Here is a 17,714-nt window from a genome sequence, read left to right as displayed (position 1 = left end):
TAAGCACTCTCCTTGGTAGATGCTTTTGTACTTTGAGGGTGTCTTATAGGAATTTTATAGGCTAGTGACATATTTATGAATCAGTCATAAATGCTACTTTCCCTAAAATGAGAGTTAAATTTCACAGAGAATTCTTTGAACTAGAAACACTAAGATGTAAACATATTTTTGTTTTAAGATGAAGGGCAGCTAGTACTTCATAATGACTAAGATGTTTTATAGTCAAACTGGCTCATATTTTACATTGTGTTGAAATGTCTGAAATATGGGTGTGTGTTAGTTAGCAGAGTAACTATTTTCAGTATTCATGAAAAGTAATTCCAGGCCAATAAAAGTGTATAAGATGTTTTGTTTAGTCTTGAGTGAGTGTCTACCATAAAATTTTTCTATTTAATTTTTTTCTTAATGGTCAATGTTACCTATGATATATCAAAACCTGTTACGATGTGACAAACTAAACAGTGTCCTACAAAGTAGTTCTGTTGCCATCATGAATTGCTAAGTAGTATGAAATTCAAAAAAATTAATCTTTCAGCTTTAGAAACACTAAAACATTTACTGAAAGAAAATATTTTACAGAGGATTTGACAGAAAGACATTTATGTGATGTTCTCTTCTGAAGTGCTGCTTTTTTGATGGAAAATTATTTGGATGGATATTTTCCTGGCTAACATCAAGCGGCTGAAGGAGGGCTAGCAAGCCTGCCATTGCAACCTACTTGTCAGCTTTGAAGTAGAGGTTACTGAAAGCAACTGAGACTACTTTGGGCAATATGCCCAACCGTCTATGATTAGTGTGCTTCCTGTCTGGGCAGAGTTTGCTCAGCCTTACACACGCATACTAGAATTTGTTCTTGTGACAAATTGCCGAGGTTACTAGTGTTCAGTATGTGAAATTAAGTGCATTTGTTTGTTTTAGCTTGCTGTATGTGACAGGTCTGTTTTTTTGATGCCTGATTTTGGGGAGTAAGTGCTTAGCTCTGTCGTGGATGTGCGCTTAATTCACACAGGATCAACTGTGTGGTAAGCCTTTTACTGGTGAATAAGAACAGTATCTCTTCCCCGAGTAAATAACGAGAGTAATTTTTTGGCTTCCTAAGAGATTGATTTTCTCGGGCTCAAGTGGAAACTGGTTTTGGCTTCTTTGAGTGGTTAAAATATAATCAGTTATAGAATTATGGAAATATACAGGATGAAGGATAATGCATTTATTAAAACACAGTTGAACCAGTAGATACGATAGTAAGGTGGTATATGGCGGTAGATTGGAGGAGATGGATTTTCTCATATGTCACAAAACAGAAATAATAGGTAAGCAGTGGTGGCCTCTATGGTGTTCCTCATTCCATAACAGGGAAAGACTAACTTTTCGGTTAAATATTTCTAGATTCAAAGTGTCAAATAGGAAGGACGACCATTATTTAAATCTGTTTTAAGAAACTTCAAAAGGGAATGTGCATAGCAACAGAAAAAAGATCATTGATATGCAAAGTTGGCAGAGACAGTGCTTTGTATGCATTTCAGCTGGCCATTGCCAAAACAATATATTACAGAGAAATTCAAGCATGACAGGGCTGAGGTTCTTCAGCCAAGTCTTAAAATCTAACACAAATACACTTCAGAAATTTATGTTATGAAGACCTCTGCAAACCTAGGTTTCATTTTACTACTCAAAGGAAATTGCACACAGCCTTCATCAGCCCAATACTATAGGAAGTGTTCTTCAAACTTAAATCTCTTCTGAAGATGCTACAGATTAGAATATGCTGATGGTGTGGTTGAGGGGGGAATTCTTGCACACCCTCCCTCCTGCCATTGACATCTAAGCTCATTCTTGATTTTTGAACAGCTTTAACTTGTCTGTCTCTTGTTGGCTGACACTGGACAGATTCTGTATGATTAGATGCATGCTTATCACAGAAAATAAAATCTTGCTGACTATGGCAGTAGTTCTGCCATAGTTGCCGTGGCACATAGAATGGTGTGCATGGGCAAGGAGAAGGGAACAACATCTGACTGCTATTTTGTTTGTTTTGTTTCTCTTTAGTTAGCAAAAGAGATGGGAGAATCACCTGATATTATTCAAGAAGAAGCCATGGAAATCCTGGATGAGATGGGCCACAGTATGCAATTAGGAGCTGTCAGATTTTTTGCCTTTACTCTGAGCAAAATATTTAAACGGCTTTTCCAGAGAGTTTGTGTGAATGAAGAAGGAATGCAGAGAGTGAGTACTAGTGGGGAAATGGTATAATATTTTCATACCAATCACTTGGACAAAGACTCTAATCTTCACTCCAAGTAACAAATATGAAAAATATCCTTTGAAAAAAATAAGACTGCACTTGTGTTTATTACTGCATTTCTCAATAAGAGGGAGAAAAGACAGATGATATGTAAGTATTTTAGAGGCAAACAGCAGGACTTTTTGTACGTTTTTCAAATGCTTCCTATGGTAAGGAATATTTGCAGTCACGTGTCAGTGATTCTGTTAGATCAGCCACTGAGAGAGTTTTTCTATCTGATATTATAAATTTAATAATGCATTTAGCTGAATTGGGGGTGAAAACCTAATGTTATGTGGTTGAGTGGGCTGGGTGTTCTACAAAACCTTCATACAGGTAAGAGTGGTGAAACATTGTGCACCTCTGAGACAGGAGATGCTTTAAGTTTGCCCCAGTTCCCTGGGGAGCTGTTGTCCCCCCGTTTCATTGCAGGATGCCGCTGTTTTGGAGGGTGCAGCGCATTCCCTGGAAGACAGCAGTGTCAGCCCTTACAGCCCCTACTGGGTTTCCCATCTCCATCAAAAGGGGTTTGAATTAGACTATCACATAATGAGATGGCCCTGGCTTTTGAGTCCGGTGATGCTTGTGAACCACAGGTTGCTAGTCTGGAAACTACTGCTCCAAATTTCATATGGTTCCATGATGAAAAAGTTACAGAGTATGTGGACAGAGAAACCACCCTCAAACAAATCTGCCTCTGTTCACTTTAAGCCCTGTGAAGGTCTGTATCTGCATTCAACAGTCAGTCTGTAAATACTGGAACAATATTGTTTGTGCTGTTTTTTGTGTTTCTTTAGTTGCAACACGCCATTCAGGAGCATCCAGTTGTACTCCTGCCCAGTCACCGAAGCTACGTAGACTTTTTGATGCTGTCTTATTTGCTATACACATATGACTTGGCTTTGCCTGTCATTGCTGCAGGAATAGGCAAGTATGTTCTTTTAACAGTGTTTTCAGGATTCAGAGAATCAGTAGTAAGAGGCCTGGTAGTTGCTACTATAAGTAGTTGTGTTTAACTCCTGTTCCAAATACATCTTGTTAAAATCTCTTTGGGTGAGATGCTTATAGCACCTGAAAGCTTCTCGTCGGTGCTGAGTCCAATCAAAGGTGAATTTTTTCGTAGCAAGTTCACCCAGAAGTACCCCATCTGTAGACCCAAGGCTGGGGCAAAGATCGGTGTTGCGAGTGAGACTTCTGTATTGCTATTTTGGCCTGGGAACAGGCAAAAACTTGCCTGAGAGTTAACTGTGTATGCAGAACCTTTTGTGATACTTTATGCAGTTTTAAATGCAGTGATAGTAGCCAGATACGAAGTGCCAGCCACCTCGTGCTTGTTGCTGATGCAACTGATTCCCTTGAAGCATTGGCAGAACTCGGTTTTTGAAGTGCTGAGAGCAGAACTGGCTGGGAAATGACATTTCACGTTAGGCGTCACAATTTTGGACATATTTAGTTATAAAGCAGATGAAGCCAGTATATTTGCAGGAAACAATTCTTGAAGACTTTAAATATCTTAAGAGTTAATGTGCCTTTTTGAAAATCCAGACTCCAGCAGCACTTAACTGAGAAACCAGATCTTGGAAGTCTTGGGGATCAACCAGGTCTTCTAAGCAGGCAGACAACAACCTCAGGTCTGGTGCGGTGCTGTAATGTGCACAGGCAAGCTAGCAAAGATCTGGGAACCTGTTACTTTACTGTAGTCTACTTTTCCAATCAAGAGGTTAGGAAGACCAGTAGAAAATTAGCAGAAGCTGGGAGAATGTGCTTGCTAGGGAAGATGAGATTCTGCTGCTCTTTGAGTTAGTGGTATCATGCTTCTGGGTGATGTAGGTTAGATTCTGGTGAATTCAGAAGTTGTCTCATAGCTGCCTTGATCAAGGGGTTGCAGCTGCTTACCTGTTGTGTGTTGTTCAGAATCTTGTCAGATGCTGTCATAGCTATCGGTGTAATCCTCTGCTGACTTTTGGATTAGAGCCTTTTTCAGTTTTGGGCCTCAAAGCAGTATCTTAAGATACTATTAGTTTAGCTTAGAGGGATTTTTTTTTAGTGACTAACCTATTTTTTTTTTAAGTGTTTTGGGGTCAAAGTTCTTCAGAATTAGGGGCTTGCAGCTTGATTATACTGCTGCATGTGTATTATTTTAAATTCCTCTGGAGAAAACAGTTCTCTATGGTTGTAGTTACTGCTATATATGTACTACATACTATGTAGTATTTAGTGCATATTGTGTTAGAGGTTCACAAGATGCGGTTTACAAACTCACTCTCAAAATGGTGCTTGTGCTGAGTGGAGAGTCGCTGCCCTGATATGGGTGGTAAGTGCCTCTGCTTCGTTAGTTATCACGTGGCTTCAAGTAGCATACGGATAGATCTATGAGGATTAGCAAAGGGAGGGTAAACAGTTGCCCGTAACACCAGAGTACATGCTCATACAGTACATTAGCAGGAATCTAGCTGGTGCTGGAATAGTGTTTCTGTCTCGGGTCTTGGGAGCAAGTCAAATTAGAGGTGCAGAGCTGGTGAGGTGGTGTGGGCTTGAGGTACGTGAAAGGATGCGTTTGAGTCCCAGTTTGTGGGGTGGCAGTGTGTGGTGGGCAGAGGTGTTGGGCATGCAGCCAGCATCCTGGTTGGGAGGTTGAGTATGTGGCAGGAAGGTGGAAGTAAGGGAAGGGATAGCGTCTGTGTTGTCATGAGAGAGGGAGGGTAGTAGGAGAGTCAGGGAAAAAGATGGACCTCTGCACATGGGAAGCTCTGACAGCTGCTGTTGCTGCCCAGGGTCCAGTAGCCAATTTAGTTTTATCTATTTTTTTCTTTTTTTATCTCTCTCACTCTCACATATATGTGTGTGTGACACATTATATGACATCTTCAAGGCAGTCATTGTCAGCATTACAGCTGGAAATGTGAATTTGTTTTACTCAGTCAATATCTGTTCTCAAGTGTTTTGTGGATTGAGGTGGCAAGGAGGTTGAAGCGGCACATGGCCAGCTGCTGTGTCGACTTGGTTTAAATGCTTCCTTAGGAACTTTGTCAATGTTAAGTGTTTCCTGGTTTTGACAAGTTAAGCATTGACTGTCTTGCTTAAAACTAGAAAACTATGAAACATTTTAGCTAGTATAGCATACACCTCCCAAAGTGATGAGTCAGGACTGTAAATGGTATAATATAGTGCAGTCGGTCAGTTAATTTCTGTGTCTTCTAGGATACAGTCAGTGGTAACTGATCTTTCTGAAGAGGAGTGAGACAATGTACTTCAAAAACTTAGTCTTTATTATGATTGAAATCTGGCCATCTAAATTATGAAAATTGCTCTAAGTGAATGCTGCTTACAAAAATAAGATTGAAAGCATGTTATAATATGCCATTCATGTCTACATAAGCCTTGCTAGACAATCTGAAAGCAAATAAAAGTATTTGCAACAACAGAATCCTTGAAAGAGATCTTCTTTATTCTGGTAATTGAATCAGTGTGTTAGAGAAGGTGGTTGATTCTGCTGGCTGATATTAATCAGTAAGTTTTGTGTGTGTGGTTTTGGTTTTTGTTTGATTGTTTTTCAGATTTCTTAGGAATGAAAATAGTTGGTGAGCTGCTACGAAGGGCAGGTGCCTTTTTTATGCGACGGTCCTTCGGTGGGAATAGACTCTACTGGGCAGTGTTTGCTGAATACGTAAAAACGATGTTAAGGGTAAATAAATTACTGAACTCTCAAAATGTATGCTTAAGAAATACTCTGTTGGAATGTTTCATGTGAAATATGCATGATGTTATGTGATTGAAAGTCTTCACTATGATCTAATTAAATGTGTTTTACCTCAGAATTGCCGGAGGTGAAGAACATGCGTGCAGTCTGTTGTTATAGTTCAGCAATAGGTGGTAAACAAATTGCTGCTCATCAGTTGCTTTGGATCAAGTGCTCATATCTCATGAAAGACAATATTTTTGTTATTTTAACTATATGGTGTGGCAAATACAATGGATGAATATAGGCTTAGATATGACTGAAGCTAGACGTGCATGGCTTCCATTAAAAAAACCCCTAACTTCCATTTTAAGTACTTAAAACTATTTATGGGCAGTAAGAAGAAATGTTTTTAATTTTCTGACCAGATTTTTGTTTTGTTTTCTTTTTGAAGAGTGGCTATGCCCCAATTGAATTTTTTCTTGAAGGGACTAGAAGCCGCACTGCCAAGACTCTGACTCCAAAGTTTGGTAGGTTTGTTGAAAACTTGGATCGTTTTATGACTCTTAGTGTTTTCCTTAGTGGCTATGTGCTTTGTAAGTTCTTCAGACAGGAAGGCATGTTAAAGTGGTGGGAAATTGGTGAGGCCTGTCAGAGTAGTGGAAAACACTATGGCTGGAGTTCCAAGGCCATACAAAGAACGGCAATACATGTCTCTTGCACTCTACTGCTTTCACTCCCTTTGCCCCATTGTGTACTTAATTGCATAACTCTTCACCCTTTTCTTTCTAGAAAATAGGCGTCCCCTGAGCAGCAGAGAAATATTGAAAGCTAACTATGAAAGTAATGGGGAATCTTTAGAAGGAAGATGCTGTGGGAGCACAGAGTAGTGCTGCTGAAAAGAGCACAAATAGCTGTCCAAATGCATTGCATACATTCACCTTCTGTTTTAAAGCTTGGGCATGTCTTGTGCTTTTGCTTGCTTGAAGAGAGAACAAGCACCGTGCACACTTATTAGCAGTTTCTAAAATTTGAAGATACCTTTTTCGAAGTTAAATTGCAGTTGCTTTTCCCTCCTTGAAAAAGACAAGTCATTCATTTTTTTTCTTTTTATTTTTTTTTTCCTTCAATTTGCAGGTCTTCTCAGCATTGTGATGGAACCATTTTTTAAACGTGAAGTCTTCGACACGTACCTTGTTCCCATCAGCATCAGCTATGAGAGGATATTGGAAGAATCTCTCTATGCGTATGAACTCCTAGGTGTCCCAAAGCCCAAGGAATCTACATCTGTATGTAAATTCCTTAGGAAGAGAACACAGCTGGATGTATACAGACCCTGTAGCACCAAAATTTGAGTTTTGCTTTTCCTGTTTTCATAGGGGTTGTTAAAAGCCAGAAGAATCCTCAGTGACAGTTTTGGTACCATACATATATATGTTGGCCAGCCAGTATCACTTAGAACCTTGGCATCTGGGAGAATCAATCGGTGTCCATACAATTTGGTTCCCAGGTACCACATCCTTCCATGGTGTATGCACAGGAAAAGCATTTGTTTAGTCCTCACCTGTGTAAAATGATTAAGCTATTCTGCTGTACTTTGTTTTTGACTTCTCTCACCTCCCCACTCCATCTGACTGTTTAGACTGCTGAGCCTGTTTTGTCTAAGCAGAGGCTTATCATCCGTGTGACTGGTTGTTTCTGAAACAGGTTATTACTTGCATAGCTTTGTACTGTGTCGAGAAGATGCCATTTTAAAATTTAATGATGATGCATGAGCCAGGCAGGGCTCTGTTTTCTGAGAATTCGGTGGTTTTGCCACTTAAAAATTCTACATTTCTATCCCTTCTGGCTTTATTACTGCAAACTGTTATGTGATCATGTGCCAGGGAGCTGTAGCTATGACTGGATTGGGTGGCTTTTGCAGATTGTTATATAAAGCATAATGCTTTTGAATTTTTTTTTTTTTTTTAAGATAGCAAGTGTACAGCGTCAGTACGGAGATTTGTGTTTCAAATACTGTCATGAAGCTACTGATGTTTCGCCCTGTACTTCTGTTCTATGTAGCACATAGATACAGCACCTAACATCTGGAGGGTGATTCTAAAGTAGTTACATATCTGGGAGCAATATGGAAGAAATAAGGGAGGGTATGATTTATAGTCCAGTTTTTGGAGCTCTTTACCTTGAACTGCATTGTTCCTTTCAGGCATCTTCCCCAAAAGCCATCTGAGGATATCCAAGAATTTGTCAGTGACGTAGCTTATAAAATGGAGCTCCTGCAAATAGAAAATATGGTTTTGAGCCCATGGGTGCTAGTTGCTGCTGTCCTGCTCCAGAATTTGCCAGCCATGGATTTTGAACTTCTAATAGAAAAGACCCTGTGGCTTAAAGGCTTAACACAGACTTTTGGAGGATTCGTTGAATGGCCTGGTATGCAGAGAAAGTGTTATTTTTATTGCTTTTGTTGCTTATGAAGGATAAATTATACTTCTGTGGAAGCAATGTATGGTGACAACTTTACGGAATGTTTTCCTCAGAGTTGTAAATGGATTTTAGGATATGCTAAAACTGATGCTAAAACCTGACAGGTTTTGACTTAGCCTGTAGAAGATAATACTTTGAAAAACAGTTAGGCGGAAGCAGAATAGATCTTTTACTGTTATATCCTGAAGTATGGAATGAGGGGAAAATTACAAGGTGCTTATATTAAAATTACTGAGATTTGCCTAGTGTTTATCTTTCTGAACTCTATGTAAGTCACAGGCAATTACCTGATCTGCAGCAGTTAACTTGGTGTATGTAATGCTGTGTTTATTGCTTGGTATCGACTACAGCGTGTCACTGTGGCAAAGAACTAGTGGAAACAAATAGGTGAGAGAAAATCAAAACTGTGAGTTGTCTGTCTATTTTTAGCCCCAGAAACAGTGATGACTTTTGGGAGGAAGGCCGCTTTGGTGGTTTTATTTATACACACACATACTTTTATATATATATGTAATGTGTATGTCTATTTTGGCTGCTGAAAGGTTGATTCTTCATCCAAACTTTCTGAACAATTGTTTTAAACATCTCTCTGTGAGCCAAGCTGACACAAGTAAATTAATTTTAGAGCCTTGGATCCTCAGTGGTAAAGCTAGCAAAGAAAAATAATGTGTGATGCAGGTACATTTACCTTTTCACTGTAGGTAGACTTAAATCATGGATCTTTGCTTCTGTAGTCATGTGTATAATCAAGGATCCCTCTTGCTACTGCAATAAAGAAATAGGGGCAGGCTACAGTTATAACAGAACTCCGTCATTCCTGGAAGAAAACCACTTCTTTCAGGGATCTGCACTGCAGTGAATGCAGACAAGGTCTGTTCCTGCCAGACTGGTAAAAGGAAGAATTTCTTGGCAATATTTAAATGTCAGTTAGAATCTTACTGCACAGTAAACTGAAAAACATACCATGTTTGTGTTTGCTTACTTAGATTGTATATTTTCTTAGCAACAATGAATAAGTTTTTGCTTTAGTGAAGTTGTGATGTAGCCAGGGAATAGCAAATAGGCGTGGTAATGAAATAGAGGAATGACAACAACTGAGCAGATTTTGTTGGAGTGTGCTGGCCCTGCTCTAGGCATTGGTTGCATAGAAACAGGGTTTGTTGTTTTGTTTTGGATTGTGAATCATTTGAAAGAATAAATACATTTTAAAGGCTAATTTGGCAACGTCACCAAGTCAGCAACTACATGTACCCTGTCCATTCTTCTATCTCCAAACAGCTAGTTGTTTCTGCCTTTGTCATGGTGGTTGGTTGTTACAGGCAGAACATGTGCTTGCCCGTTAGAAATTTTATATTGAAAACAGGAACTGCAAAATTACTTGCTCAGACTTCTGCTTCTTACTGCATTGAGAAACTTGGGAGCTTTTAGCAAAACTGGAACAAAGAGGGCTGAAGGAGCAAAGGAGATGCAAGGAGATTCTACGTGAAATCTGTGTTAAAGGGAAAGAATATGAATTTTTTTTTTTCTGTAAGAGGCTATATTGATTTGATATAGTTGTGGTGCTGTGGACATGTAAAGTGTATTCTAGCGTTCAATAAGTAATTTTTATTGCTTCTTTCTTTGTTTGCCAGAAAGGTCACATTTGATGCAGGGAATGTTTTGGTAGTGTTTAAAGTGCAAGGTGTTCTAAAAAGGCGAGTGTATTTTCAAGCCTTGAAATGCTGCTTTTTATCTGAATAAAGTTGGCAGTGTGTCACACTGACAAAAAAGCTTGACCAAAGCCCACAGCTTTGTGAAAGTCATGCCTGCTTTCGTGGAGCTTTGTTGTTTAAAAAAAAAAACACCACCAAAACCACACACTTCCTTGCTTTAGGCATTTTAAAAGGATTGTCTTACGAAACAAGAAGAGATTTGGGCTTGAGTCTGGTTTCTCTTTGAGCAGGTATGTTATGTAACGACACTTACGTTAGGATTTCTTTAAACATAATTTGGGATGAGGCCTTCCTTGTATTTGAGAGTTGAGGATAAACATTATAAAGATTTGTGCGTCTGATTCAAAACTTGTAGTGTCAGAAATGCCTAAGCAAAAGTATGGTCTCCATTTCCTTACTGATTAATGTATCCATCAAACAGATCTATCCTCTTTTATTTGGAGGCTCAGAAAGAATACTTGTTCCAGAGACAAAGGAAATATTTGTCATTGTTAGCAAGTGGAAGAATTTGAAGTGCTTTAATTACAGAAATGTCTGAAATTTGTTCACTCCATCTCATGCTTTGCCTAGGCTGCCAATTCCTGTTTATGGATTATTTTAGAACATCCCTCTAACTGAATGTTTGGTGTGATAATTGGTCTTCAGTGATAAAACTTAATGAAATACTGTTGCATTTTAGGCTGTTTCAATAGAATTATGTTCCGTTTTGCATTTCCTGAGTGTTGCATTTTCCTGCTAGATAACCTGTGTGCCAAAAAAGCAGTCGTGTCTGGCCTCGCTCTGCATTCCAACATTGCTTGCCTTGTTGATGGCCACGTGGTCCTAAATGACAAAGGAGTGGAAGATGGAGCTGTAGGGGAAATTGTCTTTAAGCATGCTCTGGCCATCCTCATGTGTGCCACCTACAGAAATCAGCTGCTGAACGTGTTTGTGCGTCCGTCTCTGGTGGCAGTTGCCTTGCAGATGACACACAGCTTCAGAAAAGGTACGTTTGGGTAGCTCGGGATTTGCTCCTTGCGCTCTCAGCTGTGAGAGGAGCATGAGGTTCCTGCGACTGCTAGGGAACTACCCGAGAATGTTCTCTGGATAAGGTCCCATGGCATAAGGCAAACATGTTGGGAGGGGACAGGGGTATTTTGCTTGCCTTTTTTTTTTGTTTACCCTTTGATACTTTTGAAAGTAGGTATATTCTGCTGAGAGGGCGGGGTTAAGATGAGCTGATCCCACTTCCTAAGCGTCTGTCTTTTTGGCATTTAGCAGACCAGCTTTTTAGGTTAGAAATTACACACAGCTCACACTTGCATACAGTGCAGCCAGTTCTCAGTCTTTCTTCTCTTCCCACCACTGTTTCTGAAGTATGTCAGTGTTTTCCAATACTTGGCTCTTAAAGACACTTTTCAGAATACATACCTTAGTTTTGTTCAGCACCTGATTATGTGCTATTCAATGCGTGTACTGAGAAGCTACAACCCCCTGCCCTTTCCTTTTGGTACCAACCAAGTCAAGTGCTTTGAGTACTTGCTGTTCTGTTGTGGTTTCTGCTGTATATGCATGTATGCTTTTAATGTCAAGCCCAAATTTTATTTGAAGTAAGTACTCTCTAAAATACAGAGCAAATGGCTTTTCACGTCCATGTTTTAAATTATGTTTTTAAACAACAGTACTTTACAATATTTTTTTCAGAGGAAGTCTATAGCTGCTTCAGCTTCTTGAGAGATGTTTTTTCTGATGAGTTCATCTTCTTTCCTGGCATTTCAATGAAGGTAAAAACATCCTTTATACAAAAATACTGATAGCAATGGAGCCAAATAAAATAGCATCGGATTTCAGGGCTCTGCTGAACAAGTGCTTTGTGATAAACACCTACAGTGATATCAGCTTGGTCTATAGGTGGGAGGGAGAACTTAAAAGGGGGTCATTTGTTTAGTCGCAAAACATTGTCTGAATCCACAAGGTTGCATACACAATCTTTTTTTTTTCCCTCCCTTTTAGTAAGAAACTAAAAATCCTGAAATTGCCCCAATTCTGAACTAATAATATGAGCAGAAGTTTGGCTTTTTTGCATAAATATGTAAAGCAGCCTTTTAAATGAAGTGTAAATACTTCTCTGCTCTGCAGTTATAAAAGACCTTAGGCTGTGAAGAAAAAAGTGTTAATGTAGATTTAATTGAATTCTGTCACAGAATGGGTATGTTGTGTCAACGTAGAAAAAAACCCAGGAATTCTTATTGAGAGTACACCAGGATGATTTTTCCTAAAAGCTCTTGCAAACTGTGTAGCAGAGGGGCACTGCTCCTTTTTCAGAAAGTTAAACTATAGATATTATACCAATTAATGATCAACTACTGTATGCCCTTGTTATCTATGACAAATAGGCTGTGCAATTCTAAATTTAAGTATGTATTGTCCTCTGGTTGATTATACTCCTTCTAGTGCAGCTGTGATCAGTTGTTTTGTGTAGCTCTGTGTGTGTGGCCTGTGATGGCAGGGCTACCAGAGGACTGAGCCAACACCCAGTGCCTTGTCTGTTAAAGTACACCTCGGTACCCACCTCTCCTTGACTGCACAGCATGGCGGTATCTACTCTGTAGTGTTTATACAATGGCAGTTGTTCCTCTTATACCTCGAACTCTGAAGGTTTCGATATTCCTGTGCATTAGTAAACTTTTTTTTTTATATTTTGATGGTTCACAGTTGAGCCCTTTTAGCTTTTTATTACTGGCATTTCTCTCATGTAGATTCAGATAGTACATTGCGAGTACTGTGAGGGAAGTGCGTATAATAAAGCCTGATTTAAATTTCTGCAGCCAAGATCCTACAGAGTTGAGGCCAATGCAGCCTGTGAACGTTTTTGGAGTGAGAACTTTCCTAATGGTGGAACAGCATCCCTTGTAGAGTCTTATGGAAACTTTAGTTGCATCCTATTTTCTTGAAAACAGTTTTCCTCTCGTTTCACCCCCCACCCCATACAACCATTACTCAGACAAAGCCAGCATTGTTCCTGCATGCTGCCTTATTACAGGGCTCAGTATGTCTGCGTGCTCCCCCAGCACAGCTGGACGCAGGCAAGCTGCAAAAACTGCGGGCAGCACTTTGCTCTCTGCAGGACTTGCTGTGTCAGTTCGTACACACCCTGCTGGGTCGGAGCTGGCTCTAGTCCACCCAGCTTGAAATCCAGGTAAGCACAAGTTTATTAGTGGAAAAAAATGGGTCAACGTCATGCCCAATATAAACTGGGAAGTCCACATGTAGTTCTACTTGGATTTAAAACTGCTTACACGTGATTTTTATCAATGCTAAAGCCAAATATCTGATGGTGGTATTTGTGATCTTGCCTGCATTAAAAAAAAAGGTAAGTATAATTTTCATAAGAATATTCAAGACTTGTGACTATGTTTAAATCTTATAGATTTTTACATGGGAGAGAATTGGGCCTTATTTTAAAGGGGGATCGGCACTGTTATGTTTAGTTCTCATTGTTAGCAGTTGTTGCCTCTTGCAGCTTTTAAGTACCAAAAGCAGGCAGGGAACAAGAAGGTGACTGGCTATGACTGACGTTACTGGAGTCACATGGAAGAGTTGTTTTAATGTTAAGGGATCTCTTATCAACCCACCCCTCTAGTCGTCCATGTATCGGTTCTGTCTGTGTCCCATCCCCTTGCGTCCTCTGTCTGTGTGTGTGTCCTGTGTCCCCCTCCCACTTTACGCCGATAGCAGCAAGTAAAATGGTTTTGTCCTTGACGTGTCCATAATCTGTGACTTTTGGCCCTTGTGTTGCCTCTCTTTTAGAGAGCAGGTCAGTGAACTATGTTATCATTTATTGCAAACAGGGGACAGGAGATACATTATTAAATAAATGACACCCACAGGAAAAAAATAATCTAAAACAGACAACCCGACCCCATTCTGACAAAATCCTGAGGGCGCTCAGGCTGGCTGCCGCTTTCTCTGCTCCTAGGCCTGTTGCGCATCAAGGTACTGCTGTGTTTAAAAACACGTTCCCACTGCCCTTTTATAAGGGCATTTCTGATATACAGAATCATTCAGGAAAATTTTGGTTTGAGTCTCTTGAGAACGGAGTTCAGAAATGGAAGTGGTGCCCTGTTGCGTGATTTTTGTTGTTGATTTTGTGGGGAAAGGTAGCTGTGCTTACTGTAGACAACTGAATTTCAGTTAGGCTTCTCTCTCCCAGGATTTTGAGGAAGGATGTTTTCTACTCACAAAATGTGATGCTATTCAAACAAGTCAACAGGAAATCTACCCTACCGACAAAGGAAGTGTTATAGTATCTTTCTTGTCAGCCATGTTCAGACCTTTTGTGGAAGGTTATCAGGTATGCTGTTCTTCAGAAAATTATCTTTTTTTTTTTTTTCTCCTGTGTTTTATAGGGAAACTAGGAGAGCTGTGATACTTCTGCAGAAGAAATAGTGACTGTTTTCATAGTTGAGGAGTGCAAGAGAATTGAGAAATAGTAGTAATAAATATCTTAAACACCACCCTCTCACCAGGATCCTGATTTTTAGCTTTTGGCTCAGACTTTTTCCAGTTGATTAAAGCAGTAACTACCTTGTAATGTGATGGCCCATTGTGGCTTTATAAGCTTCATGGGAACTGTGCTGCTACCAGGTTCATTGCTCTTCTTTAGGAGGAGCTCTTGCTTAATTCATTTTATGTAGGCTGTCCTGCCGAGGTGCAGAAATGAGTTTGCCTCTTACATCTGATAGCTTTTGGGAGTCATTAATTGCATCTACATCTCTTTAAATTATTTTGGTTTTCCAAGGTTTTAATAAGACTAAACACTTACATTCCTGTAATAAGCAATGTATACAAAAACAGGAGACTAAAATTTCAGGTATGTCAGCATGAGATTGGTGGGACTTGTAGACATTTGAACCTACCAGAATCTGTTAATGATCTGGTGTATGACTTGGGCTGAACTGTACTGATTTTCCCAGTTTTTCCCATCTGTAAAAAAGGTATTGCTTTCAAAAAATTATACTGCTTTTGATTGTGAGACCAGGAATGTTAAATTAATGTCTAAGGTAACTATTATAGTAATACTGCATCTTATTATAGGATTAGGATTCTCATGCCTGTTAAACAGTAAAAAAAATTTCAGATGCTCTGCGTAACGATACCTTTTGAGTTCCTCTCCTGCACTTTTCAAAGTGTAACAGTATTGCTTACTTATGAGAACATGTCTGTTTGTAATTCATAACAAGCTGACAATCAAAAGGAAAGAAGTGCTAATTTTTTTTTTTTAAATGTTAGTTAATTTTCAGATACCTCTCAAAGGAAACAAAAGAAGCCTTTACCGAGAAGCAGTTTATACCTGGAGTCCGTAACTTTGTTTTTCAACTTCTTGAGAAGGGTGTGTACAGCCGTTACGCATTATGATTTTGCAAATGTAGCCTGTTAATGGACAGATAAAAAACTTTTAATAGTTTTTCTCCTTTCTCTCCAGGGAATACGCAGTGTTATGAAGCACTGTCCTCTGACATGCAGAAAAATGCCTTAGCAGCTCTTGTACAACTAGGCGCAGTGAAGAAGAAGAAAATGTAAGTAACTGGCTTTTTGGAGCATAGAAGTCAATGTGTGGTTTTACTGGCAATTCTTAATGACTGAGCTATTAGTATGAAGCAGAACAGCAGAACCGCAACTTGCCTGAGCGCCACTCAGCTGAAGGTTGATTTGATTTACCTGAGTCATGGTAAAGACCCAGGTAGTTCCTTTCTGCACACATTGTAGAAGCAGAATTGCACCCCCTCCAAGTGAAAACACTCCTGTGGGACCTAGCAACGAAATTCATTAACCCACTAGTAGGCTGCTTCTGTGTCCCTTTCCCATTTGGTTTTCAAAGTTTCTCCCAAGACTTTGATAAGCAAATTGAACAGTCCTGCTTATTTTTAACAAGTCCCCGCATTGTCTTGAGTGTTACACAGAACGTAGTTGGCAGCTGATGATCCAAGTTTTTCCTTGTGTTTCCTCGGGAAATGAATTGGTTAAGGTTTATAGTGGTCTTGGAAAGTGCACAAAGTGCTGTTGTTGCGTCCCCTGCCGTGTCGCTGTGCTAAATATATAGCTAAATTCGCCTTTCAAGTAAAAGGAATAAATCGAGTGCAACAGAATTTGACATCAGCTGAAGATTTGGTTCAGTTTCAAAGAAATAGTCTTGAAAATTACACAACTGAAAACAAACAAACATTCTCTTCCTGCAGTTGTCCCTAATAAAAATCAAGGGAAGAGAGACAGACAGGGACTGTGGACAAGAGGAAAGATAAAGAAACTATAACTGCCCCTGAGTACAATCTGCTTCAAAGACTTGCCATGTCCTTAAAATTAGTATGTATGCTGGTAGGATGAAAAATATGATGTGATTATGAAAATGTTTAATTCAGATTATTTGTATAGAAATGATTGGAGTAAGAAATAGTCATTGAAGAAACAGGGGGTTTTCTTTTAACTGTAGGTCCAATGGATTCACTTACAGTGTAAATCAAGAGGCTGTTAATAAAATCCTGGACATGTTTGGTAAGTGTTCTCTTATTAATTTGAAGAGAGCTTTTCAAGTTACAGATTACTTTGGACAATGCACATACACAAAGATGTAGTGTGTTTTTCCCTAGTAGTTCCTTAGATTTATCTGAATAAAAATCCTAATAATATCTTTTTACAATACTTTTTTCTGGTGTCATTGACTGCAGCTTTGAATCTCCTTTCTTTATTTGAAGTACCATGCAACCCAATGACTAAGGGAAATAGGGCAAAACGTAGTTTACTGGAGTGGTATTTACAGCATTTTGACGAGAAGTGTTTACTTTTCTTTTTTTCCCCTGTCATTAGATGCTAGGATACCTGTACAGAAACCAGTGGCTGCACGACTCTAAGTGGTTCCTGATGCTGTGACTGGATGTACGTGCCTGCTGGGAACACTGACCAGCACCCAGCTGGAGCAGGGAGGGGAGCAGGCGAGGCTCCCCTCCTGCCCGGCCAGCCTGGGAGGCGGAGAGGTGTTCTTCAGCGGGGCAGCTCTCCATTACCAGTTAGAAACTGTTGCTGCTGAGGGTTAGAGTCATATTTGTATCCTCACTGTGTTTTGTGTTTTGTTTTTTTTTTTAAACAGATTAAACATTGTCCTTTTTTTTTGGATAAATATTTAAAGAGATGTGCACAGTAATGGCTACTTAAATACATTTTTCTAGACTTTTAACAAGGAACGTGATCAGTTTTAAATATTTCATGGATGTGAAAATTTAACAGGGAACTAAGAAGACTTGCTATTAAAATTAGTATTTAGAAAAATACATTGCTGGCTGGCTAAATGTAAGATAAGGCCCTTATGAACGAAGAGCACAAATCAAATCTTGGGCAATAACCAGAAATGCGAATTGCGTTGGGTTGTGTTTGGCGGTTTTTTGTTTGTTTTTCTTTTTTTTTAGGCAACTTGGCATGACTTCAATTACTTCATTAATGTTACATTTAAAAGCTGAATTAAAGCAGCGCCGTTGACCTGTGTGTTACCTCTTCCCCCCCGCCCCGCCCCGATGACTGTGCTGTC

General features: G+C 39.4%; 1 protein-coding gene across 1 annotated transcript; it reads left to right on the top strand.

Moving 5' to 3' along the window:
* Positions 1–2,046: 2,046 nt before the first annotated feature.
* Positions 2,047–17,043, top strand: GNPAT (glyceronephosphate O-acyltransferase; the record flags this gene model as incomplete). Its single annotated transcript, XM_010292942.1, has 14 exons — positions 2,047–2,223; positions 3,079–3,208; positions 5,839–5,966; positions 6,415–6,490; positions 7,098–7,249; positions 7,340–7,470; positions 8,167–8,390; positions 10,896–11,141; positions 11,840–11,919; positions 14,349–14,489; positions 15,428–15,527; positions 15,621–15,714; positions 16,626–16,687; positions 17,000–17,043. Coding segments are annotated over 14 exons (1,785 nt in total), but the record flags the coding sequence as incomplete, so codon positions are not given.
* Positions 17,044–17,714: the final 671 nt, after the last annotated feature.

This window comes from Phaethon lepturus, unplaced genomic scaffold (assembly GCF_000687285.1).
Source record: "Phaethon lepturus isolate BGI_N335 unplaced genomic scaffold, ASM68728v1 Scaffold25720, whole genome shotgun sequence".
Lineage (NCBI taxonomy): Eukaryota > Metazoa > Chordata > Aves > Phaethontiformes > Phaethontidae > Phaethon > Phaethon lepturus.
This window is presented reverse-complemented; position numbering and strand designations above follow the sequence as displayed.